This window comes from Palaemon carinicauda, chromosome 23, assembly GCF_036898095.1.
Source record: "Palaemon carinicauda isolate YSFRI2023 chromosome 23, ASM3689809v2, whole genome shotgun sequence".
In the NCBI taxonomy this organism is placed as follows: Eukaryota; Metazoa; Arthropoda; class Malacostraca; order Decapoda; family Palaemonidae; genus Palaemon; species Palaemon carinicauda.
Window position 1 is genome coordinate 72,505,478 of NC_090747.1, and position 26,846 is coordinate 72,532,323.

At 37.1% G+C, this 26,846-nt stretch overlaps 1 protein-coding gene across 8 annotated transcripts in view; it reads left to right on the top strand.

Annotated features, from left to right (window-relative positions):
• The window catches only part of LOC137617171 (uncharacterized), a 117,443-nt gene that overhangs the window by 55,354 nt on the left and 35,243 nt on the right, over positions 1-26,846 (top strand). For 4 of the 8 annotated variants that reach the window (XM_068347030.1, XM_068347031.1, XM_068347034.1 and 1 more), the window contains exons 4-7: positions 6,839-6,856; positions 11,771-11,938; positions 13,599-13,868; positions 16,539-16,685. In XM_068347030.1, coding sequence (XP_068203131.1) covers positions 6,839-6,856; positions 11,771-11,938; positions 13,599-13,868; positions 16,539-16,685 — 603 coding nt within the window. The remainder of the gene's footprint in view (positions 1-6,838; positions 6,857-11,770; positions 11,939-13,598; positions 13,869-16,538; positions 16,686-26,846) is intronic. The other 4 variants (XM_068347032.1, XM_068347035.1, XM_068347037.1 and 1 more) reach the window with 4 other exon arrangements.

Below are 26,846 nucleotides of genomic sequence, written 5' to 3' on the forward strand. Positions count from 1 at the left end.
TGATGCTCCCGGGCACTACCCCATTGCCGCCAGGTGCTAGCCCAGCCGGCAACATGCCGGCTAAAACTACAGTATATGATTATACAGTAGCCAATATATTTGCAGTATAAATCATACTGCAGACAGAAAACTATAGTATAAATTATACAGTAGTTATTTTCCAAAATACCCTGTGTATCCATGCACAGTCTATTGTTGAGACCAATTATTTATGAAAAGAAAAGATTTCTTTCCACATACTGATAGATGATCAGTTACAATTTACCCTCATTATTAAAACCTTTGGAAAGCCAGTGTTAAGTTACACTTATCTATCCTTACAGGTTAGAATTCTTCCATTTGGTTTCCTGAATAGGAAAACTCTAGGTTTTAATTTTGGGGGAGGTCACAGCAATTGGCTGAACAGGAAACACAAGTATGTGTCTTGCCTAATTCTTTTCTAGCTTGTCTATCCTGAGCTTTATGCAATAGATATGCAAAAATGTTAATAATAATATTTATATAGTTATTCAGGTGAGATGAACTACTGCATACTCATTTATTTTTCCTCTCTTTACAGGAGGACCATCCCAAGTGCCTGAGAGTCTTTTGCAACGTGAGGAGCAAGGACTTCTGTGGCCATGTAGAGTGCAGGGCTCATTCTCTCTGCTCCATCTCCAAGGGACCTCTGAAGTACTGGGACCCCCAGGACTGCAATGTTTGCAAGGCTTTGGTTACTGAGGCTTTTGATGACCCCAAGACAGCGGAGTCAAGGGATGCAGCATGGAGTAAGCTGCACAGATGGGTTCGTGGCTTCCAGAAGAATGCCACGGGGCCTTACCTTCCGAATGAACGGATGCGTGCCTGTCTGTTCCCTAAGGGGACTGTGGATGCTGTTATACCACAGCCTCAACCTGAGATCCCTTGCGTTCAGATTTCCGTAGATACGGACGTCTCTGACGCGATGAAGGACATCCACCTAGAAGAGAGGATGTCAGAGGTGTCTGAGGACACCGCGCTAGAAGGTCTAAAAGAGGAATCTACCCAGGCTCCCGAGACTGAAGAGGATGACGTCGAATTGGAGTCCGTTTCATTGGTTCCGGCCCCAGAACCAGTGCCCTCTACGTCTTCTGCTCCTCCATCGGATGACATGAGTAAAGCTTTGGCCAGTCTCATGTCTATGATGGAGAGTCTTCGTAAGCAGAACGAAGAAAGGGACGCTGAATTGAGGAGAAGGATGGACCATCTCACCGCGTCCCGTGGGTCTCAGAAGAGACTCAACGTGAAAGATCTTCCTTCTTACTCTGATGTGAACCCTTAGAGGCATGCAGAATACATGCCGATTACCAATGGGAAGATTTTCATCTCAGAAAAGGTGGGGGCTGTCCTCATAGAGGATGTTGACTTTTGGCCCAGCTTTTAAGTCTTACCCAGACTGCTTCGTCCGCTTGAAGGCAGAACCTGTATCTAAGGAGGAGACAGAACCAAAAGAGGTCATAGTTCTTGACCATGGAAAAGCTCAGGCTTTGTTGGCAAGTAGTCTGAAAGACAAGGGCTTCACTAATTCAAAAGTGCCAGCTCTTAGCAAGAAACACCCTTCTTTTCTTGCTACATCTAAACTAGCCTTTCCCTTTTACGGAAAAAAGGTTTAAGGCAGTCATGAAGGCAGTGGACGCAAGGAAACCTTGCCATACACTCAAGGAGTGTAGACCCTTATCCCTAGCCCTGCCCTCGGACGAGAAGGACTGGAAGGAAATCCACCTTACCTTCTCAGTTGGGAAGTTGGAGGTGGATATTGCTGGACGCCAGTTCAGCGAAAACCTCTCTAAGCTGTATGACTTTCTCCTGCGTAGAGAGCAATAGACAAAAGAGAGACTTGCCGCATCCCTGTCCCTCCAGATTACCTTGGAAGCAATGGCAAGCGACAACAGATCCCCAGACATGTACATGGTCGTGGCCAAATCACATTTGGCTACGCTGGTCAAAGACCTATATGGCTTTGTTAAGGCCAGACGTGCATGTAGGGAGTTCGTGTTTGCTTCGGCTGCAGTGAAACACGAACCTAGGAAGCTGATAGCCTCCAATATCTGGGTAAAAGACCTCTTCCCAAGTGAAGTGGTCAAAAAAGTAGTGGACAAGGCCGCCACGGAGAATAGAATCCTTCTCCAGAAGTGGGGCATGTCGGCGAAGAGGAAGTCTTCCCCGGATGAGGGTCCCCAACCAAAGAGGAAGACAAAAAGACCTAGGTTGCCCTCTTGCCCTGTCAGAAAACAGCAACAACTTCCCGCAGTTCCCATGACTGCGGTGCCCCAGATGGTGGCACAACCCCAGCCAACCTACCAGATGGTATCTCAGCAGCTGGTTGCCCAGTCACCAGCTTTTACTCCTGCATATGAGAGGCAGACCACTACCTTTCGCCCTAAAGGTAGAGGGTTGAAAAGGGGTTCCTCTAGATACCCTCCAAGAGGAAGAGAGGTTAAGGGAGGACGCGGTCAAGGAGGCAAGTCCTCCGGACAGTCAAAGCAATGAGATACTTCTGGTAGGAGGAAGACTCCAAAAATTTCAGGATCGCTGGACCTTCGATTCCTGGGCCCACAGCCTAATCAAGAATGGACTAGGTTGGAGCTGGAGGACAGCTCCACCATCATTTCTTCAATTCTTCCAACACTCCACCCCCCGTCCTGGAAGAATACACCCGAGAACTCTTGACCAAACGTGTGATAAGGAGGGCAAAGTCCATCAAATTCCAAGGAAGGCGTTTTTGTGTTCCCAAGAAGGGCTCAGACAAACTCAGAGTCATTCTGGACTTGTCGCCACTCAACAAGTTCATAGAAAACAACAAGTTCAGGATGTTAACCGTTCAACACATAAGGACCCTGCTGCCAAAAAGGGCGCACACAGTCTCGATAGACATGGCAGATGCCTATTGGCATATTCCAATCAACTGCCCACTCTTCTCCTACCTAGGATTCAGGCTACAGAAGAAGAAATACGTTTTCAGAGCCATGCCCTTCGGACTAAATATAGCCCCAAAGCTTGCAGATGCATTCGTTCAACAACTACGCCTAGAAGGTGTCCAGGTAGTAGCCTACCTGGACGACTGGCTGGTGTGGGCAGCATCCGAGACAGAGTGCATGCAAGCATCCAAGAAAGTGAACCAGTTCCTGGAACATCTGGGGTTCAAGATCAACGTCAAGAAGTCTCGATTATCTCCAGCTCAGGAGTTTCAATGGCTAGGAATACATTGGAACTTAAAGTCACACTGTCTCTCCATTCCCCCTAGGGAAGAGGAGAGAGAGATAGCGGGATCTGTCAAGAGACTACTGAAATCCGATAGGATATCAAGACGCCAACAGGAGAGAGTACTGGGTTCTCTTCAGTTTGTATCAGTGACAGACCCGGTGCTAAGAGCACAACTAAAAGATGCATCAGGAGTCTGGAGAAGATACGCATCAAACGATCGAAAAGATCTAAGAAGACCGATACCGACTCGACTACGATCACTTCTCAAGCCATGGTCGAAGGCCAAGAACCTGAAGAGGTCCGTGCCCTTGCAACCACCTCTACCTTCAGTCATCATCCATACGGAGGCATCAAAGGAAGGATGGGGAGGTCACTCTCACCAACGGAAAGTCCAAGGGACTTGGTCTTCTCTCTTCAAGACCTTCCACATCAACGTTTTGGAAGCTATGGCAGTCTTTCTCACGCTGAAGAAACTGTCCCCTCGCCATTCAGTCCACATAAGACTGATTCTGGACAGCGAGGTGATAGTGAGATGTTTGAATCGTCAAGGTTCGAGATCACCCCAAATCCACCAAGTGATGTTGGCCATCTTCCGCCTAGCAGAAAAGAAGAGATGGCATTTATCAGCAGTTCACCTTCAAGGGTTCCGCAATGTGACAGCGGACACTCTATCCAGGCTCACGCCGATAGAGTCAGAATGGTCCCTAGACTCAGGATCATTCTCCTTCATCTTACGTCAAGTCCCGGAACTGCAGATCGACCCCTTTGTGACGAGCGACAAGAAGAAGCTACCTCGTTATGTGGCCCCATACGAGGACCCTCTAGCGGAAGCGGTGAACGCCATGTCCCTCGACTGGAACAGATGGAACCGGATTTACCTGTTCCCTCCAACCAACCTCTTAATGAAGGTCCTCAACAAGCTGAGATCCTTTCAGGGAACGGCAGCTCTAGTGGCTCGTAAGTGGCCAAAGAGCAATTGGTTCCCTCTAGTATTGGAACTGAAGCTGAGGCTGGTCCCTCTGCTGGACCCAGTACTGACTCAACAAGTACAGAAGTCGACTGTCTTCGCTTCATCACAGAAAACCCAAAACCTTCATCTCATGATTTTCTCTCCTTAGCAGTAAAGAAAAGGTTTGGGATCTCGAGAGACAGTATAGACTTCTTAGAAGAATATAAGTCTATGTCTACTAGAAGACAATATGAGTCATCTTGGAAGAAGTGGGTTGCTTTCGTCAAGGCAAAAGGACCAAAAGAAATCTCAACAGATTTCTGTTTATCCTTCTTTATCCACCTTCATAAACAAGATTTAGCAGCCAATACGATAAAGTGTAAATCACCCTTGACTAGACCTCTGCTATACGCCTTCCAAGTACACTTGTCAAACGAAATCTTTAACAAGATCCCTAAGGTTTGCGCTAGACTTAGGCTTGCAGCACCTCCGAAGCCCATTTCATGGTCTCGGATAAGGTCTTACACTTTGCTTCAACAGTGAACAATGAGGATTGCTCTCTGCAAGACTTAACCCAGAAAGTTATATTTTCTTGTTTGCTCTAGCCTCGGGGGCCAGAGTTAGTGAAATAGTGGCCCTTTCCAGAGATGAGGGCCATATTCAGTTCACAGAAGTGAACTGTCCCAACATTTCTCGCCAAGAAAGAGCTACCTACCAAAAGGTGGGGTCCCTGGAGAATCTGCCCTCTGAAGGAAGATGTCTCGCTGTGTCCAGTGGAGTGTCTAAAGGTCTATCTTCGTAGATCTTCAAACTTCAGGGGAGGACAGCTCTTTAAAGGAGAAACCTCGGGGTCAAACCTATCCCTAAAACAACTAAGGGCGAAGATCATCTATTTTATTCGCAGAGCGGATCCTGACAAAACACCCGCAGGTCATGATCTGAGAAAAGTTGCTTCGTCATTGAATTTTTTCCAATACATGGACTTTGAGCGTCTTCGCGCATATACTGGATGGAAGTCATCCAGAGTGTTTCTTAAACACTATGCAAAGCAAGTGCAAGAGTTGAAACGCTTTGTGGTGGCAACAGGTAGTGTCCTAAAACCTGTCGTTTAGCGCTGCGAGGAACAGTGAATTGACTGGGACCGTTAAAGTACGGGTGAAGGTGTTGACACTTCACAGTGCAATACTTTAAGATAAGTGTCGCCAAGGTGACACTATGGACTGTTCCAGTTATAAAGGTGAAGAAACATAGAGACAACACTTGTGCCGTGTGTTCTTACACAGTGTGAAGAGACAATCAATATTGCAGAAATGCATATTAGAAAATTTAATAAATTGTCAGTTTTGTGGCCCTAACATTTTTTTCCCTTTCAGGTGAAATAAACATTTACTGGTCTTGATTGTAAATCATGTTTCTTATTGCATTTATTAACATTATGTTATGTATGTTGATTTTGCTGGTTATTTATTACCAATAAATACTTGATGGGTATTTGCGTCTTATTCCACCCAAAAATTGATTTCAATAAAGATATGCTAGAGTATTATTTTCCTTTAATAACCTGTTAATACCTTTGTTCTACGCATACAGCGAAGCCTGTAAGGTCTTGATGCTATGTTTGCTCATATGGTATATGCAAACCTTTGTTCTTATATGAGTACAAACTTTACCTGGCTACGCATACAGCGAGACCTGTATACTCTAGATACTATGTTTGTTCATATGGTATATGCAAACCTCGAGACTCTTTCCTATGTCTAGTATGACTCTTCCCTGCGGGGGCAGGAAGGACTAAGATGGTTTATGATTAGCAGTAATGACGTATAACGGTAACGTCATAAGTCTCTATGGTCTGGATGACGAAGGAAAAATTGTCCTGAGGTTAAGGCACATTTGGAAAATCCACAGATACAGTACTTTCTAATACAGTAATTCTCTTGTAGCCTTCCATCAGGACGACATGGCCTGAGCCCAAGAATCGGATTTTGAGCGAAGCGAAAAATCTATTTTTGGGTGAGATAGCCATGTCGTCCTGATGGACCCACCCTCCTTTTCTATAGAAAAGGCCGTGGCAGGATCCCTCCCGAAACTACTATATCTGTAGCACCATGCTCAACGCTACAAGGAATAAACATGGCGGCGACGTACAGCGCCATCTGGGTACTCAAGTAGTAAGGGAGGAAGGGTAACCTTGATATCGGCTCCCCTTCAAAATTTGCCACTTTCCCCCTCGAAGCAAAAACGCTATTTGGGGTGAAGATTGCTATGTGTCGTACTGTATCAAGATATATGTCCCCTGATTTATGCGATATCCTTAGGAGAAATTTTAAGGATATTCGTGCCAGGAGTTAGAATTCTGGAGACCTAAAGGTAAATTCTCTGGGAATATCACTGTAGTCAAATATACCCAAGGAAGCTACTTATAGGAACCTTCCATCAGGACGACATGGCTATCTCACCCAAAAATAGATTTTTCGCTTCGCTCAAAATCCATTATTGCCTTTTTGTTTCACAAAATTTTACCCACCAAATGTCGATATTTCAGTATTTCATTCATTTCATCCTGCTATTTGATCCATGAAATAATTTTGCCATCATCAGATTTATTACATTTTTGTTTTGTTCATGTAAAGTTTGTTGTGTGCCAACATTTTTTCTTCCGTATAGTTCTCCAGTTGGGTTTAGGTAAGCATCCATATTTTATTACAGTACTTTATTCTTTAAATGTTCCAGTCTCCTCTTAAGCTAGTAAGTAGGATTTTTCACTATGGTTAATATAGCATTTTCATAATATATATATGTATATTTTATGTCTGTCTTTTTTATCTCTGTTCTTATATAGACTAGTATTGAATTAATCCTAGCAATTGTAGTTTTTTTTAAAGGTAACCATTTTTTTCCAAGCAAAATTTTTCTACTTGCTGACACTTGTAGCTTTGCTTAAGATTTTTCAAAGCTTATATAAGTATGATAGCTTGCTTCTTGTGTTCCTTAGAATCCATTTCTTTTTATAGCGATAGAGAAGCAGCCTTTGGCTATATATGCCAAAGCAAATTAAAATCTATTAATTCACCGTGAATTAAAAATTTTTGATTAGCCTTAGATATCATCAGTTTCTTATCCCTTTGGCTTATACAAAATTTCAAAAGAGAGTTTTCCTTCCCATTGCAGTTTTATAGTTACTGTACTATTTTTTTTACCTAGATCTTTATTTGCAAATAATGTGAGACCAAATTGCATTAGTGCATGTTTGCTGCAGATAGTTAGACACTAAGAGGGTGAATGGGTCGCCATGCATCTAAGTGTTAGTTTTTTGTTGGCATGCGGTTGTCTTGAAGTCTTAGATCACTAGGTTCACTGGTTAAAATTCCCACATCTTCTTCTGCAGCTAATTAGTTTCAAGGTGCGTTTTGCAAGTGCAGTAATTTCAAGGGTTTATTTTTTTAGAAAGAGTAGAACTTTCATTTGCTTCCCTTTGTTGCTTTGTTTGTCCTTTGGATTAGACAAAGACAGAGGACTTAGTCTGACATCTTTAATCACCATGGAAAATGACAATATCTTTTTCCTCTTATTTCTATCAAATTTTGCATGCCTTTGGTTCTCTCCCATATTGGTCTTTCAAAATAATGACATTAAAGAAAATATGAAATTATGTGCTATTGATTATCCACTGAGAGTAGATATTACTGTTTTCCCACACCTGTCGATTTTTAGTTCAGGCACTGCCAGTATTTTTTTCTTTTAAAGCACTTTATGTATATTTTGTTTAGATGAAGGGCCTTGGCCTAGCAACATATTATAAAACACACCTGTGTTTTCCCAAGTATTTTGGAGTTGTGGATAGATAAAAGGGTAATGTAAGCTCTGCCCTCATTGCATATTTCAGTAATTTCTTCAGTAAATTTGTCTTAAATTGTTTCTTATTCATTTTTGTATTGATGTTTCATTGGTTTGAACTTTTATTACTTTTTTTTTTACTTCATCATAAGAAAGTTATCTGCCTTCAGCACCAGTCTCTCCATGTGAGTACAGTAATTTCTCTTTTGCAAGCGCAAGATAACTAAATATTCAGAACAATTTCAAGTCTGGGCCAATCTAAGGAGAAGTGTCTAGTCAGTTAAATGCTGTACTGCTCTCGGCAAAATTTAAAGACTAAAACTGCTCTGAAGGAGTTGCGCAAGAAAGTCATTTTTTCTGCTGCTTTATTCCACCATTAGAGTAATCTCCTTATTGTTTATTCTCTTCCAGATTTATTATAGGAATTTTTCTTCAATTTATTTTCTTGAAATGTTATGATTGATAACGTGCAGCACCTAAGAGGCCAGTAGCAGGAATGCCTCTTTATTTCTGTTGAAAAATCTAAGATATGTTTTTTTTAAAGAGATCAATAGTAGATTTCCATTAATTTGTTCCTTTGGAATTTTGAAATAATTGTTGTCACCTAAGGGACCAGTATTAGGAAGTTTTGCACTACTTGTACCCTAATAAGCTTCACTGCTTAGGTTATATCTGTTTGGCAATTCTTGTCACATGCTGGCCTTTTTCTTTACTCGGTGAATGGAGTTAGGATGATATCTACTGCTCACAAACTGACAGAAATTTAAGGTGTTATCTAAAATATATCAACCTGACTAATTGTTATCAAAATAGCTGAACATATCGTTGGTAGACATAGGAAACATTGAGACATTAAGTACCATGGTATGGGTATACCAGTTTACTGAATCTCATATTTCTGCTAATGGATACCTGGTAAATATAAAGAAATAAAGCTATTAATCATAATCTATTAATTGTTTATCAATATCTTATTTATGTATAATCAGTGTTTTAAGTGATTAATTTTTTAGAAATCTTTCTTCATCCATTGTTACCATATATCAATGAATTGGTTTTATTTTTATATTTTAGTGCAATGCTCTTATGTGTTTTAAACAATGTTATTTATCCCATCCAACAGAATCTCTATACTTCCATATCTCATATTTTCATGAAAATATTTCGGTTATTTTCCTCATTTGTATAAAAATGTTTATTTCACTGACTTGTATTGTATATTGTGAATGGTCCATTTCATTTACTTATAGATCACCATTGGGTTTTAGACTTGCATTATGAGTGTATAATTTCAGTCACTTCTATTCTCAATGGTTTATTCAGTCACTTAACTATCACTGGATTTTTTAAGTCACACAGTATACGTGGTTTTTTTCAGTCACCTATATTGTTAATTGTTTACTCATTTTATTTTATCAGTGGTTTGTTTCAGTCACAATATCAGTGTGTAGAGATCACCTATACCCTGTAGTATGTCACCAATATCCACTATCACAACACATGACCACATCCTTACACCTGTATCTGTAGCAGTACAAAATGCATCAGTTCTGTAAGCAAAGGCAATGACCCTGATCTGTAAACTGACTGTTCTCTGGAGAGAACTTTGAAAGGACCAGTTCCTGACTTATTTTTGACAAATCTTAAAGATTTGTGTTCCAAAATAAATATTTTAAAGGGCAGAGTGTATGGCTTTCATTTGTTCAGACTTAAAAGATGGGCTTTCAGCTGTGAAAATTGTCACCCATTGCCTTCAGAACATCCACATTGTGTGTATGGTTAGACTTGGCGTTATGAAGATTCTCTTGAAGGGACTTGCAAAAAGAGTCATTTCTAGATTTGCTTCTTTACATGTCAATCGTTGTCCATTGGCAAAAGTCCTTTCTGGATAATCTTTCCTAGATTGCTTATTTACCTTTCATGACATTTTATTTTTAACAGAAAATTTGTTGTTTATTGATGTCTTTCTCTGGTTAACATGCCTTTTATCATTGCTATCTAATGACATATGATTGGACTTTATGCTTTTGCTCTAAGGCTCCAATAATGGAACAGTTTACTTGTTATCAATATCACTGGAAACAATAAAATACTGTTTATGAACTTCAACTGAATTGAACAAGATGGGTCTTTTAAGATTACTATTGAGATTCAAGTAATGGTCTATTCTATTTTTGCAAGAAGGGTTAACTTTAAATTTATATAAGATTTTTGTTAACTTTTAAGTCAATCATTAAGAACAATGTTCTTTACTCTTGTGACCAGAGAAAAACAACAGAATATATCCTTCAGTACAGTAAATAAGCTTGATCTTTAACAATTTAGGCTCAAGTCAGTATTACTGAGAGCTGCTGTTAATTTCTAAGCCTGCAAAATTGTGTGTCTGAAAGTTATCAACAAACTTCCTTTACAAACCAGCAAGGTTATCACTAGTTATTAAAGATAATCAAATTCAGACTTAGATAATCTCACCAATATTTTGTATGGTACTTACCTATTATGAATAAACAGTACCTGGCTATGAATCTCTGAACTGGAAAGTGTTTGTCACGTGTGATGTAAAAGTTGGGGTTCAAGAAAAATCTATAATATATCATGGTTAGAGTAATGAACCCTTGAATTAATAATAAACTATTTGCAGCCACCTAAAAGACATTCAGGGCTGCAAATAGATGAGTTTTTTATATATGTGCTTTTTTGGCAGCTCTGTTAAGGGAAAAATATTTGTAAATGTTCTGCATGATAACTCTATCTTACTGTTGGAAAAAAGGGACATTTAATTGACTGTTAAAAAGGTCTAATATAACAACAAATAGCTACTTTGCTTTTCTAAATGGCCTAATGAATATTATTGGCCAATGTTTACCTATCCTTCTCCTTAATGATTCACTTGAAATGTTTCTATCTGTACCTACCGTATTCAGTAATACCGCCCTTTTTCAAAATTCAGATATTTCCCATTGTCATCTTGCACATCTTGAACATGTTCATGCACCCAGCCCATTAAAATAAGTGTCCTCGTCTAAAACTTAAAAATATTTGGGATAAGGCTTGACCTCTGACAGAACTCCAGTCTGTTTATCCAACCTACAAAAAATGTGACATAAATAAATCCAGTGACTGAGTACCATGAGGAGTTGTGGTACTTGTATGTTGAATCAATATACCATAGTAAAGAACATACTAAAGGGATGCCTGTTTACAGTAGTCATCGTAGCATCTTGGAGCGACCAGAATATTGACAAGTATTTTTCCCAAATGAGTAATGCCTTCTTCTGAAAGTTTGTGACGTATCACACTGGTCCAGCTTCAAGACAAACAGGGACCCCCTTCAAGTGCTTTTCTATCCATTGTATATTGAACTGATAGATTATATTCTATTTTAGTTCTTTGAGATACCAAACTGAAATTAGTGTCTTTATCTTTAAAGACAAAAACTTTATTGATTTGTAATGACCGAGTAGAAAATCCCTTCAGACACACTTCATAGAAGGGAAAATTTCCGAGATTTTATTAAATATCTTTTGATATATCAGAAAATACTGATACGTAAGGAAATTGCTTTTCTGTACTGCCTTTTATTATTATCATTATTATTATCATCATTATTATTATTATTATTATTATTATTATTATTATTATTCTCTGAACCCCAAAGAGGACTGTTTCAGTGTAGTTCTAAGTATTTGGACCCCTCTTAGTGACAATGCTTACGACAGAGGGGTGCAAATTCTTGTTGATGCCAAGAGATGTTCCCTGCAGACCTACAGACCTTGAAAGCAGACGTTCCTACACTACTGGGTCTGGGTCTAGGCATGTCCATGTTGTCCGCCCTCATCTGTTTTGTTCTCAAGATCTTCGCCCGTGCCCGCTTTGCACGCCCACGTCGTTACGCGGACGCCCGCATAAACCCACCCCTCACGGTCTCTGGTGAGTGCCGAGTCTTATGCTTCATTATTCTTTCCATTAACTGTCTTTTCCTGTCTGTCCTCTGCATTCTCTCTCGCCCTGCTCATCTACTCTGAACTGTCTATGTGGCCTATGTTTTCTGTGTCTTTCTTTTGCTTAAGTTAATTTATTCTTGATACAGTATTTCATGTCTCAATTTATTGACATCATATGTTTTATTATTTTGAGTTAACAGACATTTCATATTGTGATAATCCACATAAAATGCTTAACCAATCTTTTAATTATTATCATAGTGTGTCTGATTTTTCCCTTAAAACTGATGTTTCTTTAGTCAATATAGCAAAAATTCTAGATAATAATAATGAAAAAGAACAATTTGGTTTCAGAGGGACATGTGTGTCTAGTGTGGTTTAAATGGAGGCATTTTTAAAATTAATACTATTAAATATTCAGATGATAGTGCAAATTTTCAATTACTTTTTGTATTTATTTATATTTAACCCTTATACTTTATCCCAGATTGAATCACCTTTTACTTAATATAGACAGCTGTTACCTGATTTGATAAGGAATACCTCCAGAATTCCACACCAGATTACCTAATATTAGAAAAAAGACAAACACACCAATCAGGCCCAATTATGAATATAACAAAATTTCTCCAATTTTCAGTAAATCTCCATGTAGGAGTGAAAAAAACTACTAATTGCAACTTTATTTTTCACTTCCTGTTGAAAATTTACATCCAAAATTGCCTGAAGAAACTTCGTAATTGCAAGAGTATCTTTGTGTATCTTTCGTATACAGTGATTTATGCCATTTATCACTTTTTCTTAATTGTAATTTCATATTTATTTTTCAGATGCCATATGTTTTTGCCCCCTTTTAAATCTCCTTATAGACCATCCTTACCCTTATTGTTTTTGTGTTGCTTCAGTGTCCTTCGTAGCACAAGAATGGGTGTCTCATTAGTTAGGTTAAGCTTTTGTGTCCCTTGTTTTTGGTTAGACAATCTCTTGCAGATCCCATCAAAGGTTTCAACAGACAGTCATCATTTTTATTATTGGTGTGCATTTGAGGGAACCACAGTGTTCCTGTTCTGACCAAGGCGGGACAGTATTTCTTTTATTGCTGCTGTTAATATCATTAGGAGTCAGCTGCACGCATTTCTTGCCATGCTGCATATGTTGCAAAAGTAAATTTTCTTCACTAGTTAATGTCAATAGCTAATTCAAGAGACTAAACATGTTTGCTTCATCTTGATCAACGAATATGCTTTCTGCTTAAGCCACAGCATTTTCCTATAAATTTAAAGTTAAAATATGCTCTGCTGTCCCACTTCATGCCAGAATCTTGCTCCCATTCCCAGCATTACTATTCGATGGTCTGTGCCATTATTTCCCCCCTTTTGAGATTCTAATGCTCCCCCCCATCTTGTCTTTAGTGTGCTGTATCTTGAATGAAACAAAAATTTCACTAGATTGTAAGACACCTGTTTCTTTTGTTCTTGTATCAATTTTGAGCTATATCAATCTAGACAAAGAACTTTTGGGAGACAATAAAAACCTCCAATACTAGATTTATGTGTGAGTGTGTGTTTAGGTAGCAAGAAGTAGTTTATCCATACTGCAATGTCGGTGGGCAAAGTATCACTACCACAATAAGAGTTGGGTCTTAGGTCAGCTAAGCCGAGAAGGTGATCACCATGGTCGCGTTGTGGGGTCACTTGCTCATGGGCACAAAGTGTACGCCATCCGCCGTCAGAGTTACCCGCAGCGGCGTGCCTCGGCGGCTCTTACCCTGCAAGCTCCTCCCCATGCCGTTAATCCCCAGAGGCCCTCCCTACAACCCCTCAGGGTGATTCCTGAGCACCCTGGGGCAATGCGACGCTCACAGATCCCCCGGGGTGTCAGGTCTGCCCCAACCCTCCAGCAGCAGGACCCTCGCGGTACACACTCCCAAAATGGCGACCGCCGCCGCCAAGCCCGCATGCGTTGGCTGCTGCTGCTGCTGCTACTCCTACTGCTGCTACATTGTGTACCATTGCTCTTCTAAAAACCCCAAAATATTATTTTGAGAGCAGAAGGTTATTTTTGGACCTTCATAGATTTTCACATTTTCTGTCAATGCGAATTTTCGGACTGCCTCACATCCCTTCGTTTTCACCATTAGATCTCCCCGAGACGTGTCCGGTCTGTCGTTTCATTTTGACTCTTGTAGATTTTCCCCTTAAGAACTAGTACAACCTGTCTTAGTTATTTTCGGTAATATAGAGCTGATGGATGACTTGATTTGAACTAAGAATTAGACTTCACTAGTAAAGAGTAAAAGTAGAATGTACGACTTTCCAAAACAGTAGACCAATGGATACGACAAATTTTTAGAAAGAGGAGATTTAGGTGTAGCAGCAAGTGTTAGCATTCTTTGCTATCTGTAGCAGTAACTTAGAGAGACTGTTAATATAGCATAAATGCGACCCATAAGTAGCTCCCTTGTGTATATAAAATTTGTGCTTGGAGTGAATATTAACGACTTAGTTGTAATTTAGAGCAAAACACATATAAGGCACGATAGTTCTTGACTTATCTTCTTGTCTTTATACTTCTCTTCCCTCCATGTTGTTTATCTTAACTTGCTTCTCCTTTTTCATATTTAAGACCTAAACTAGCAATGATGTTTTAATTTATAATCACTTCATTAGAATTCAAACATCACAGTGTATTCTTCTTTTTTTATGGAATGGAAATATGTTTATTTCTTAATTTCCCCTTTATACTTTCGATCCACTACTTCCCAATCCCTCAAAATATGTTCCCGGAGTCTGTTCCTTGGGCTTAGTCGCTGACTGCAGCCTCAAGAGGCAGCCGCAGGAGTTGTTAACATCACGTCCTTGGAAAGATATGAGAGAGAGTTTACCCAGTAGTGTGAACCGTTATGTTGTGTCACCTTCATGCCATAAGATTTTGTCCAGTGCCATGATTGCATTTTTTTCCAGATGGTATTTCTGGGGCGTGATGGGGCTACAGCTGCTGGTTTGCCTGCTGGGATCAGCAGCTTGGCCTGAGCAATGCACTCTTGAGTTTCACCTCATAGGCCTTCTCTTAAATCAACAATAGCCATAGGATCTACTTAGTGTAGATAGTGGGGCCTCACCATTGGAATGAACATTTTGGTCTTGAGGCCTCAGAACTGTTTTTTAGATCTGTCAGCATTAGAATTTTTCATATCTTCCTAGAAAAAGGAATATCTTAGCAGTAACATTCCTATTTTTTATTCTCCAGAAAACAATTTTTCATACTATGGCATTTTTTACAGTGATTAATGTGGGTCAGACTAGTTATAAAAGGATTTTTATGCAACATTTTTGTGTGAATGGCTTTTCCATTTCATCTATTTCTTATTTAACTTTTCTAGTAGGGTTACATATTACTGTTACAAATATTTTCTTCCAGTATTGCCTATAATTATATAGTTGGCAATGACTGTCAGTTCTAGTAGAAAAATTTTGCACTGATAAACTTTGCCCTGTTTTAACCATATTCACATTCCCTTCCATAAAGTTTGCATTAACAATGTTAACTTTTTTGAAATGTCATTATTCTAAATTTTAGATTTGTACCTATGCTCTGAAAAGAAGTTGTTGATTGGGTTTAGGCATTAAATTCAATATAACATATAAATTTTATATAAATTAAGAAAATCTCTCAATTGAAAGTGAACTTACCACTGAAGCATTTAGGACATCAATCAAGTTACTTGGACTCCTCTATGCAAATAATATACATGCTAGATTAAGTTCTCATTAAATGTGGTAATTGAATTTTATCGGTGAGAAATCCAGTGGGTTTTAAAGATATTTCATTCTGTCCTTTTATCATAACTCAATCAATGTACACTGAAGAATACTGGTGACCATAGGCAGATTTCCACTTGAAACTTGTCTTCATAATTTCTTTATATATAAATGACATAAATCATAAAAAAAGACCAATACCAACCTCTTTTCATAAAGAATTTTAACCAATGTTTTGATAAATCAGGCATTATTAGACCTTTAGGATTAAATTTGTATCACTATCAGGTGTCCTGATGAACTGGCCAGTGTCCGATAGCAGAATCATAGTTAGCAAGTGTAAACACATCAGTTATGTCTTTTGATTATGTAATTTCATTAAGGATATTGCTTACATAAATAATGATATTTAAACTTGCAAAACACATACTATTAGATTCAATTGAAAGAGTCTTATCTTATCAACACTTACTTGAAGTATGGCTAGTAATGAAAGACTCGTATTAACTTCTTAACTGCTAATGCCTCTATTCCAAGTACTGTTTTACTCCATTTTTACCTAATTTTGTTATTGTCAGATATTGTAATTAATCCACTACACCCCGAGGACATGGCTTACAGATCCATTGATTTTAACTAGAAAAAAAAATTAAGGATAAAGTAGTGCAGTTAAGGATACTTGATAACAAATCATGTGATTACACCCTGAACTGTGACCTCGCTGTTACATCTGCTCTTCGGATGGGTTTCTTTTAGGGTTACAAATGACAAAGTTGTAAATCACTTCTTGTAAGTAGTCTTTCTTTTGTCTTTTTGCATCCATAGAAACCTACGCAGCTTTTGCCCTCGCTGCAAATGCATCCACAAGCAGCAGTCCTGCCAGGGACAGGCACAGTTCCATCAGATCAGGATCTAGGTCGGCATCCTCCTCCAGGAGGCCCTCGTATAGCTCAATTCACCCTCCCAGACCTGGTAAGTTGTCTTTTAAGTTTCAGTTTTACCCCAAAATGTGATGTTTTATATTTAGATTTTAGGGAAATGTACTCAGACTTGGTGTTGGCTAAGTTTGTTCTTAAACCCAAACATTATTATTCCTCTGAATGCAGACTTTGGAGCTTGACACATTTGATGATTAATTTTGCTTGTGTTGAACAAAGAAAAAAACATTGATTTCTATGTTGCTTTTACTGGTGCGAAATATCCATATTTGTTTTAAACCTGCATGATTTGTGTCATAGTGAGAAACTGATTGTGTTCTTTTGATACCTGAGGTTGTATAAACATCAATCCATGTGCAGTTTAAATTACAAAACAAAATTATAAATCTAACAAAAATCAAAATCTACCTTATTGGTGTTGCAGAGGATAAATCTAACTTTCTCTTAATTATTATTATTATATCTCATTCAGCATGAATGAAATTAGCACTTTAGGGGGGCAAAAAACCTCTTATTAAGACAAAATTCTAATCCTACTCAACATGTAACATCATTCCTGAAGTAACGTGTAATGGAAAAAATTAAAGGCTTCAGGCTACCTTTTACATAAAAGAATGTATCAATACAATGTACAAAACTCTTATCTTATTGACAAATTACTGTATTGTTTGGGTCAAGGGTTGTTAAAAGAATAGAATAGGCATTACTTAAAATAAGAGGCATCAAATCTTCATCTCTTTTGAGAGCCTCACGGGAGTAAATATCCCCAGTTGGCTGCATCATTTCATTAGCTGCCTACACAACCAATGATGTGATTGCATCAGTGTCAGCTTGAATATTTAATACCGATTATCACTTCATTTACCCAATGTCTGGATGCCCAGTTTAGTAATATGTACTTATTACAGGCAGTACATGCTAGTTAGTTTGTTGACTATCTTCAGTTCATTTAGTATTATTCCCTGAAGAGAAAAGAAACAGAATGTTGTTTTGAGTTATAGACACTCTGCATCTTCAAGTTTCTCAAATTATTTTATTCAGTGGGTAAATGGTTGGATGGTATTTTCCTAAACTTTCAGTAGCAGTTTTAACAATTTTGATTAATTTAGTAGAATACCATACTGTATAAGGAAACAATAACGACAGAAACATTTTACAAAAATCAAGCTGCTAGGTGAAATAGGTCAATCAGAACACTAGTAAGTAAACAGAAGGCATCAGTGAAATCAAAGGCTATTTAGTACATCTCTTATAAACAATGAAAATGAGAATATGTAAGATTACAAAGTACAGTACTGACATTCCTTGAAATGGAAAGGAAACAAATATTATTAAAGTAATATAGTTTAAGGAGTAGCCTTCAAAAGTTGTACAGATGTGGTTTCTGTCAAAAGCATTTAAAAAAACAAGCATTGGAAAGGAGGACCCTCCTTGGAGATGTTTCATATACCAGTTGTACCTATAAACTGTAATCTAATTAATAAACAAATTAATTTTATCAATACCTTGAATTCTTGTGCTATTCATTCTTTAATGAAAACCTTATATTATGATATTAGAAATAAAAGAAAAATTTTCCATAAGACCTATGTAAAACCCTTTATTCTGGCTGAAAACAGGCACTGGCAAACAAAGTGGTAGTTCAGACATCTTCCCCTTCCATGCTGGTTTCTCATCATCTTTATTGGAAGTAACTGTGTTGAAACTAGTGTGAGCTATGAGGCAGGAGGGAGCTCATATGAATTATAAGTACAGATTAAGATGATTAACTTTAGTTTAAGAATTATTTTTATTTAAATGAAACTTCTGGAATTTTTGTACTAAATACCTTATTACCGTGGCAGGTGGGACTGTGGTATTCATTCAAAATAAAGTAGCTAGGTTAAATATATGTCAGTTAATAGATTTAAATCTCTCAAAATAAATTATTTTCCAGACACCATCCATATAAATCAGGATAGCCATTTTTAGTGATAACTGAAAACCCCATCACATATCTTTAAAATTGAGTTTGCACGTAATCTAGGACCATACACTGAAATACTAACTTACATATCTCACAACCTTATTTCAAACAAGTAAGTTAAAATCAACTATTCTAAATTCTCTCTTGCTGAGCCAAGGAGCCAACATTCATCAAAATCATATTTGAATCCTATCAAATAATGATCCCCAAATACAGAAGTGCATCACCACTGAGTTGTATTTAAAACTCTCCCCCAAGGATAAATTCCTGTTAAAATTCAAAATAGTAGTTACAGATTTGATATCACAATCTTTCACTTTCAAGCCTAGTAAAAAAGTTTTCTCTAAATGATTATGAGCATTCGCAAAAGCATTCTTAAAAAGGTATATGCTATTATTCTAAAGTTGTCTCGTAGCTTTCTATATGCCACCAAACATTGTTTAAACTTATCGTCTGAACTGTTTAAACCTGTCATATCATAAGTTCCTCTTACAGTGAACCCTCGTTTATCGCGGTAGATAGGTTCCAGACGCGGCCGCGATAGGTGAAAATCCGCGAAGTAGTAACACCATATTTACCTATTTATTTAACATGTATATTCAGACTTTTAAAACCTTCCCTTGTACGTAGTACTGTTAACAAACTACCCTTTAATGTACAGAACACTTAATGCATGTAATACTGTACCCTAAACTAAAACAGGCACAAATATTAAAGGCGACTTTATATCATGCGTTTCCTAAACACGCCAAAAAGCACGATAAAAAATGGCAACCAATGTTTTGTTTACGTTTATCTCTGATCCTAATGAAGAAACAAACGCATTTACACATCTGTTTATAGGTTAGTTTTTGCATCAATTATATTGATTATTCAGTACAGTATGTTGATTTGGTTATTACTAATATTTTACTTAATTTTTCTTAGGACTTCCAAATGAAATTTTTTTCTTTATGACGCCGCCTGAAACGACGGCGTCATAAAGTACGCTCAGTAAACAAACTAAGGAATTTAACCCGCATGATGAAAGTGATAAATAAGGATATTACAGTAAAAGCTTTTATAAAATATGTTATTACAAATATTATTTACCGTATCTATATAAAATCATACATACGTAGCAAAGCAGGAAAACAATCTACGAGAGAGAGAGAGAGAGAGAGAGAGAGAGAGAGAGAGAGAGAGTTGTTTTACATACGTAAATGTAAATTTTAAACAAAACAAAAATAGCCCCATTTCATATAAAATAGATTACAAATATTTTACTTTATCATATTACAGTAGTCTGTATAATACTGTAAAGTTCAGTACAGTATGTTGTTGTTAAAGTCGTGGCGATGAAATTCTCACGAAACAAAAACACGCCATTTGATTACAACAGCTGATTCATTCTCTCTCTCTCTCTCTCTCTCTCTCTCTCTCTCTCTCTCTCTTCGTGTTATACAATACTTACATTTAGATGAAGAAACTAAAATTAGTTTTCTTAGTGTCAATTGAATACGAAATGAAATAATTAGGCCGAGTCTACATCCATTTCAATCATAGCCAAAAATAGGGCATCCGATTTCATCAGCAAACCACTATTTTTTGGGAAATATCATTTTATTCTAGAAAATTGCCACTCTTTAAATAGTTAATTGCACATTAAGAAAGCATGTACTTTTGTTTTTAAATTTCGGGTGTGTTTTAAAAATCGAGTATTGTTGACTTTTTTTTTTTTTACTTTTGGCTGTGATTAGATCAGCTGTCATCTAGCTGCCGCTCTTGAGTGTGTACGAATACACTAACAAAGTATCATTTATACCATTTCTTAACTTATTCAAACCGTCTACAGTATACAGTTGATATTACATAAGCACCAATGTGTTATAACCTATTAAATTTTTTTGTTTATTACATTTAAACCCCCCTCTATCTCTCTCTCTCTCTCTCTCTCTCTCTACCTATATATATCTCTCTCTCTCTCTCTCTCTACCTATATATCTCTCTCTCTCTCTCTCTCTCTACTCTCTCTCTCTCTCTCTCTAACTCTCTCTCTCTCTCTCTCTCTCTCTCTCTCTCTCTCTCTCTCTCTGTGGGCTACTTTTCACTACCTCCCATTCCTTACCTCTCTCTATCTCTCTAACAAATGATATCTTTGTTGCTCCTCAAAGTTTCATTTATATTGAAAATCAATCATGATTCAATTTTCCTTACTTTCTCCAATCTCGCACCATCGGTCACATCGCGGTATTTTCGATATTTCCGGAAAATCCGCAATATATGTATAGACATGGGTTATGAAAAAAATCCGCGAAGTGGTGAATCCGCGATGGTCGAACCGCGAAGTAGCGAGGGTTCACTGTACTACTATAGTATCATATGCTCTTACGACTATTATACCATAAGCTGCTCTTTTTACTACCATATCATTAGCTCTTCTTACTACTATCATATCCTAAGCTCCCCCTGCTACTATAATTTCATGTGCTCATCTTACTACAATCTTATTATGAGCACTTAGTATTACTGCCATAGATAAGCTTTTCTTACTACCATTGTATCATAAGCTCCTCTTAATACTGTATTTTTGTATCATCAGCTCCTCCTACAACTATTGTATCATAAGCTCCATATACTATTATCATTAAAGCTCATCTTACCACTATTGTATCGTAAGCTCCTCTTACTAGTATCATATCATAACCGTATCGTAGCACTATTGTATCATTAGCTCCTCTTCCTACTATTGTATCATAAACTCCTCCAACTCCTCTATCATGAGATCATCCTCCTTGTTGTGATATACAGTATAATGAGCTACTTGTATTCAGGGACTAATTTGATAGTATTTAACTGTTTTATAGATACTTCACTATTACTCAAAATATTAACCTCAGAACAGAGCCGTTCACATACAAAGTTTGGCGCATCAGTTTCTATAATAGAAATATTATTTCAAAGTCCTTTCAAAAGAAAAGTTCAAAATTCTTCCCCCTAAGAGAAGTGAGAACCTTTCCTTCTCCTAAAAGAAACTACCACAATGCATGCTCTAAACAGCTGATGGCAAGACCTGTTCTGAAGAAAGAACATTAGCAGGGACAGGCACATGCTCTGCATAGGCATCTGAATGAGAAAGCAAAACATTGATGGCTGGAAGGGGATTCTGTTGATACTACCACTCTATTTACCAGTGCCTCTTTACAGCTAGAACAAAGCGTTTTGCATACAACTTAGGAAAATTTTTCTTGTATTTTCATTATTTTAGTCAAAATTCTTCTTTAAAGAATGAATATTGCATAAATTCCCTGAGGTTTCATTTAAATAATGTCGTTTCTGAAAGTGATCGACCCATAAGGTCACAAATTAAAGGAATTTGTTGATAAATCTATACTGTTCGCACCTTTATGATTTTAACTTTTTATGAGGTTTACCATAAGGTATCCATTCTGTTATTTACCTTACCATGTGCAATTATCATGAAATGTATGCAATAATGTGTGGAGAAGTTTGGATGTTTTGTATTTGAAAGGGTCTTTTAATTTGATAAAAAATGGTTGGGTTACTTTTGGGGACTTTCAGACTTTAGAGTTGCAGGGATTTGATGCTTGGTCCTTATTTAAGGGCAATTTCAAATGTTAAAACAAACTTTTACTGTACAGCAGTTAGATCCATAAGAAATATCTCTTTCATTTGCTGATTAAAATGATTACAGTACATAGTCAGCAGAAGGTAAGGGAGGTTTGAAGAGTATTACCTGTTGGTCATATAGCTAATATCTATGAAGAGTGAGTTTCTTGACCTTAAAATAAAATTACAAAATATTTCTCTCTCAACCCCTATAACCCCCCCTCTTAATGACCAGCCAACCCGGTACTGTACTGCTAGGTAGAAACTGTGCCTAGTGGTGAAGGTAAACCACTTAATCTCCTTTTTTCTATTTGTTTGTGTAATCAGTGAGAGAATTTCAACCTTTGTCTTTATCCTAGGGTTATATCAAATTTATTTTGTTCTTCATGTACGGATGGACTTAGCTTAAAATTATTAAGGAATGTCTTTGCTTTTTTATAAGTTTTTGAGTCAGTTGTTATAGTAATAGGTTGTTATTAGAAAATATATACTCTCATACCATGTGAGCTGTATGTAGGGTTCAGTCATGCAAACCATTTAAGTAGTGGTTCATGGTGTTCAAATGTACAAATTGTTCTGATGAACAAGTGTCAGGGTACAGTATATCTAACTGCAGAAAATAGGTTGCATAAAACCAGGCACTTATTGTCATACTAGCACTAGCCTACAAGAACCATCCTCCTGGCTTGTACAGTGGCAACGCGTTCCTTTAGCATTCGCATGTCAGCAGAGCGATCCCCACCTGGGACTGTGAGGTTCAAGCTGTTTACTGAGGAGGAAAGTGCTGTGGTTGGACACCACAGTGGGGGTTGGTCTTGACCAGCTGACATTTACCTCTTCATACTCATCCCACTTCATCAATAGTCCTTATTCGTATTTCCAGCTTACATTAGCAACCAATGAAATTACAAACTATTTCTTTGGAAGATCAGAAAGTTATAAAGAAGCAAGTTATAGAGAAGATAGGGATCTAACTCCAGGTTGTTAAAATTCATAATTTCTGGTTCTAAAATCATCAAGGGATTGGATGTTCCAAGACTAAACAACTTTACATTCTTTATCTAATGCTGTTCTTAATCATATTGATACACTGCAACTTTCATGCCCCTGTTGAGTAGATTTCAATGAACTTCAGGTTTATGTGCCGGAAGAAATTACACTAATTCAATCTTTTCCGTTTCGCTCTAAGTATGGCTCCTCGGGTTTTTACAAGGACAATGGCTCCAGCCTCCAGATAATTACTGCTTCTGGTGACAAAGATTCCTTTTGCATCTAGACAGTAGGCTGGTGTTGGAAGATTTTTGTGCAGTTTCAGGTCTGGGCCATTGGGCTGTCTAAGAATAAGACCATTGCAGTCTCACCTCAATCGTTGTTGGAGCAGAATGACAGATCCAAAAACTTTCATTCCTTTATCTCAAGATCTATACCGATAGAATTGCTGGACCATCTTTCTTGTCTTTCACAGAAGATCTCTCTTGTTTGAATTTTATTATTTTTCTCAATTCTGCTATGCTTCCAATGATAGTTTAGGGCTGAATATGGATCATCAACATTCAGGAGGACACCAGAATCCCCAAGACTCGACATTACACGAAAAGTGCCTCAAGTTGTTAGTAGGCTACAAAGTTTTTCATCTCAAGGATAGTCTAGTGATAGGGAAGGTTATTGTTGATTCTTGGATAACCTAACCTTTTATACCTGGCTGCAAATCATGTCTCTTTCAGGCTAGGATCTATTGCAATGAACAGAGATAAGGAGCATTTGCTACTTGCCCAATATTACCAGAGCAATTGAATTTTCTGTTCATCCAGCTGAGCAGGAAATGTCAAGGTCTTCAAATTGAATGATTCTTCCAGGTCTTCAAATTGAATGATTCTTCTTCTGTTAGGTTGTCAGGAATTGTGGAAGCGGTTGAGGAAAATCCAATACAGTATATATGTTTCTTATCTCACTTAACAGAATGAGGGATGTGTTCTGCTCAGTATTCCAGGATCCTCTTGTCTGGGGGTGGATGCCATGCTTCAGAATCAGTCTGGTCTAGATTTCAACACTTTCGCTACGTTATTGATTATACAGCTAATAGTAAACAAGTTTAATGGGTCATAAAACAGCAGAATGATCCTAATAGCTCTGTTTATTTGGAAAACTAGAAAATGATGGGTTCACTGATATATTGTCTGTCTTTAGAAGTTCCAAGAAGATTACTATGTAGGACAGATCTCGTAAAACCTCTTATTCCATTCACACATCAAAATATTCATGTGCTTCATCTAACCACGTGGAGACTTTCCCTATTCACTCGGATAACGCGTCTACGCAGTCCTTTATATTATCTATTTTAGCTTCCAAGGCAAAATCTACTAATACGTTATGGTTACGTATGTATATAGGCTTAGGTTTTGAAGTTATATCACACTTAGCATAGATATTTTTACAGTTTTGTTAATCTCAATTATTTGTGAATCTGTATGTGTGGTTTGGTAAGGAGATTTAAATTTGTCGGAAAGACTTGTTCAGTCTATGTTATTACTTTTATCCTGATATATAATATGTAAGGGAATATTACAGGGTTCAAGACATTCCTTATGTCATTATTGTCTTTTCTCAATGCATTATTTGGCCCAGAAATGACAAGGTTTGCTTTTGATTCATTTCATGGTAAAATCAAATACTTAATGATATTAGAAATATGAGGGGAGATTAATAAAAAAAAATTCAAAGTCACTAAAGCTTATGATTATTCAAATTGTTACTTTTCTGCCTCCTAAAGAGTCACCTATGTAACTCACAGATAAAATTCATATATTGACTATTTGGATATTTATCTGGGAATTAATAATTTCTCCCTACTCCTCACTCACATTGATCATTAAAGTTAATACAGATCTTTAGCAACTTTAATAGAATGAGCTAAAGAGACTTGATGGTTCACATGGAACACTGGGTGCAGTTGCTGCCCAGCAGTATGATTAGATTACCTCATCCATTGATACCCTCAGAATGGAGGGATGCAGTCGCACCGCATTTAATAATGGGATGGAAACTCCTTCGAAGCCATAAAGCAATATTTATGGATACTTGTTCACAATTATGCAGCACCAATATAAACCAGCCTTGATGAAATAGACAGAAAGCCATTACAGTAATAAACCATGGTTTCAAAAGTATTTTATTATATAATAGTATCAGTCTTAAATTATTCTCCCCTGTTATATAAGTGTTTATGTTGTGCTTTATTTGATCATACTATATAACTCAGTGCTTTTATGTTTTCCAGTTAAGATGTATTTAATCCTAGATAATTGTGAATGTACCTTAACTGGAAACCCAGAAAAGCATTGAATTATGCAAGACAAAATATTGCACAGCATACTTTTAAAAGTGAATTTCGAAGTCCTTCCATAATAGAAGCTTTTTGTCTTTTCTATTTGGTGTTGTATAACTGTGTAAGCTTTCTTTTATTTAGTGTTATATAATTATGGATAATACTGTTATTTTTTAAGGATTAAATACATAAAATATTTCTATATTCATAAGGAAATGAGATCAATTATTCGTCACGAATGGCAAGGTGTGACACTATAGGGGTTGAGAAATAATATTTTAGTTTTTAATTTTAAGGTCAAGACACTTTCACTTTTAGACATTAGCTATGTCACTCCTGGGTAAGTATCAAAATAGTAAATTTTATTATTAACATTCCTTTTTTTTGTGGAAAAGAAATACAAGCTCCATAAATTTTAATTTTGTTATGAGGACAAGCTGAATAATTGGTTGGAGAAAAGAAAATTGCAAGTACAGTTACCATGCAGTATGAGATAATTGTGTTAGAAAGATGGGCCCAGCAATATGGTGGCAATAGATTTATAGAAAGTTGGAAATTAAAACTCTTCATTTAAATAAAAACTAAACTAGAGACAGTAAGAGAGCCTAATTAATATTTGTTTATGTTACCATATATTTGTAGAAGTAATTCACTCAAGAATATAAGTTACTGTTCAACTATGGTACTCTACAAATCACATGTTAAAGTGAAACCTTTCTTTTTCCAACATCCACTTAATGAAAATATGTAGTTAATGGAATAGTGAAAAGCAGATATGAATGCTATTATTATTATTATTATTATTATTATTATTATTATTATTATTATTATTACTAGCTAAGCTACAACCCTAGTTGGAAATGTCAGATGCTATAAGCCCAAAGGCTCCAACAGGAAAAAAAATACCACAGTAAGGAAAGGAAAGAAGGAAATAGATAAATGATGTGAGAAATAATGAACAATTAAAATAGAATATTTTGAAAACAGTAACAAAATCAAAACAGATATTTCATATATAAACTATATAAAGACTTCTGTCAGCCTGTTCAACATAAGAATATTTGCTGCAAGTTTGAACTTTAGAAGTTCTACCAATTCAACGACCCAGTTAGGAAGATCATTCCACAACTTGGTCACAGCTGGAATAAAACTTTTAGAATACTATGTAGAATTGAGCCTCATGAAGGATAAGGCCTGATTATTAGAATTAACTGCATGCCTAGTATTAAAAACAGGATGGAACTGTCCAGGAAGATCTGAATGTAAAGGATGATCAGAATTATGAAAAATCTTGT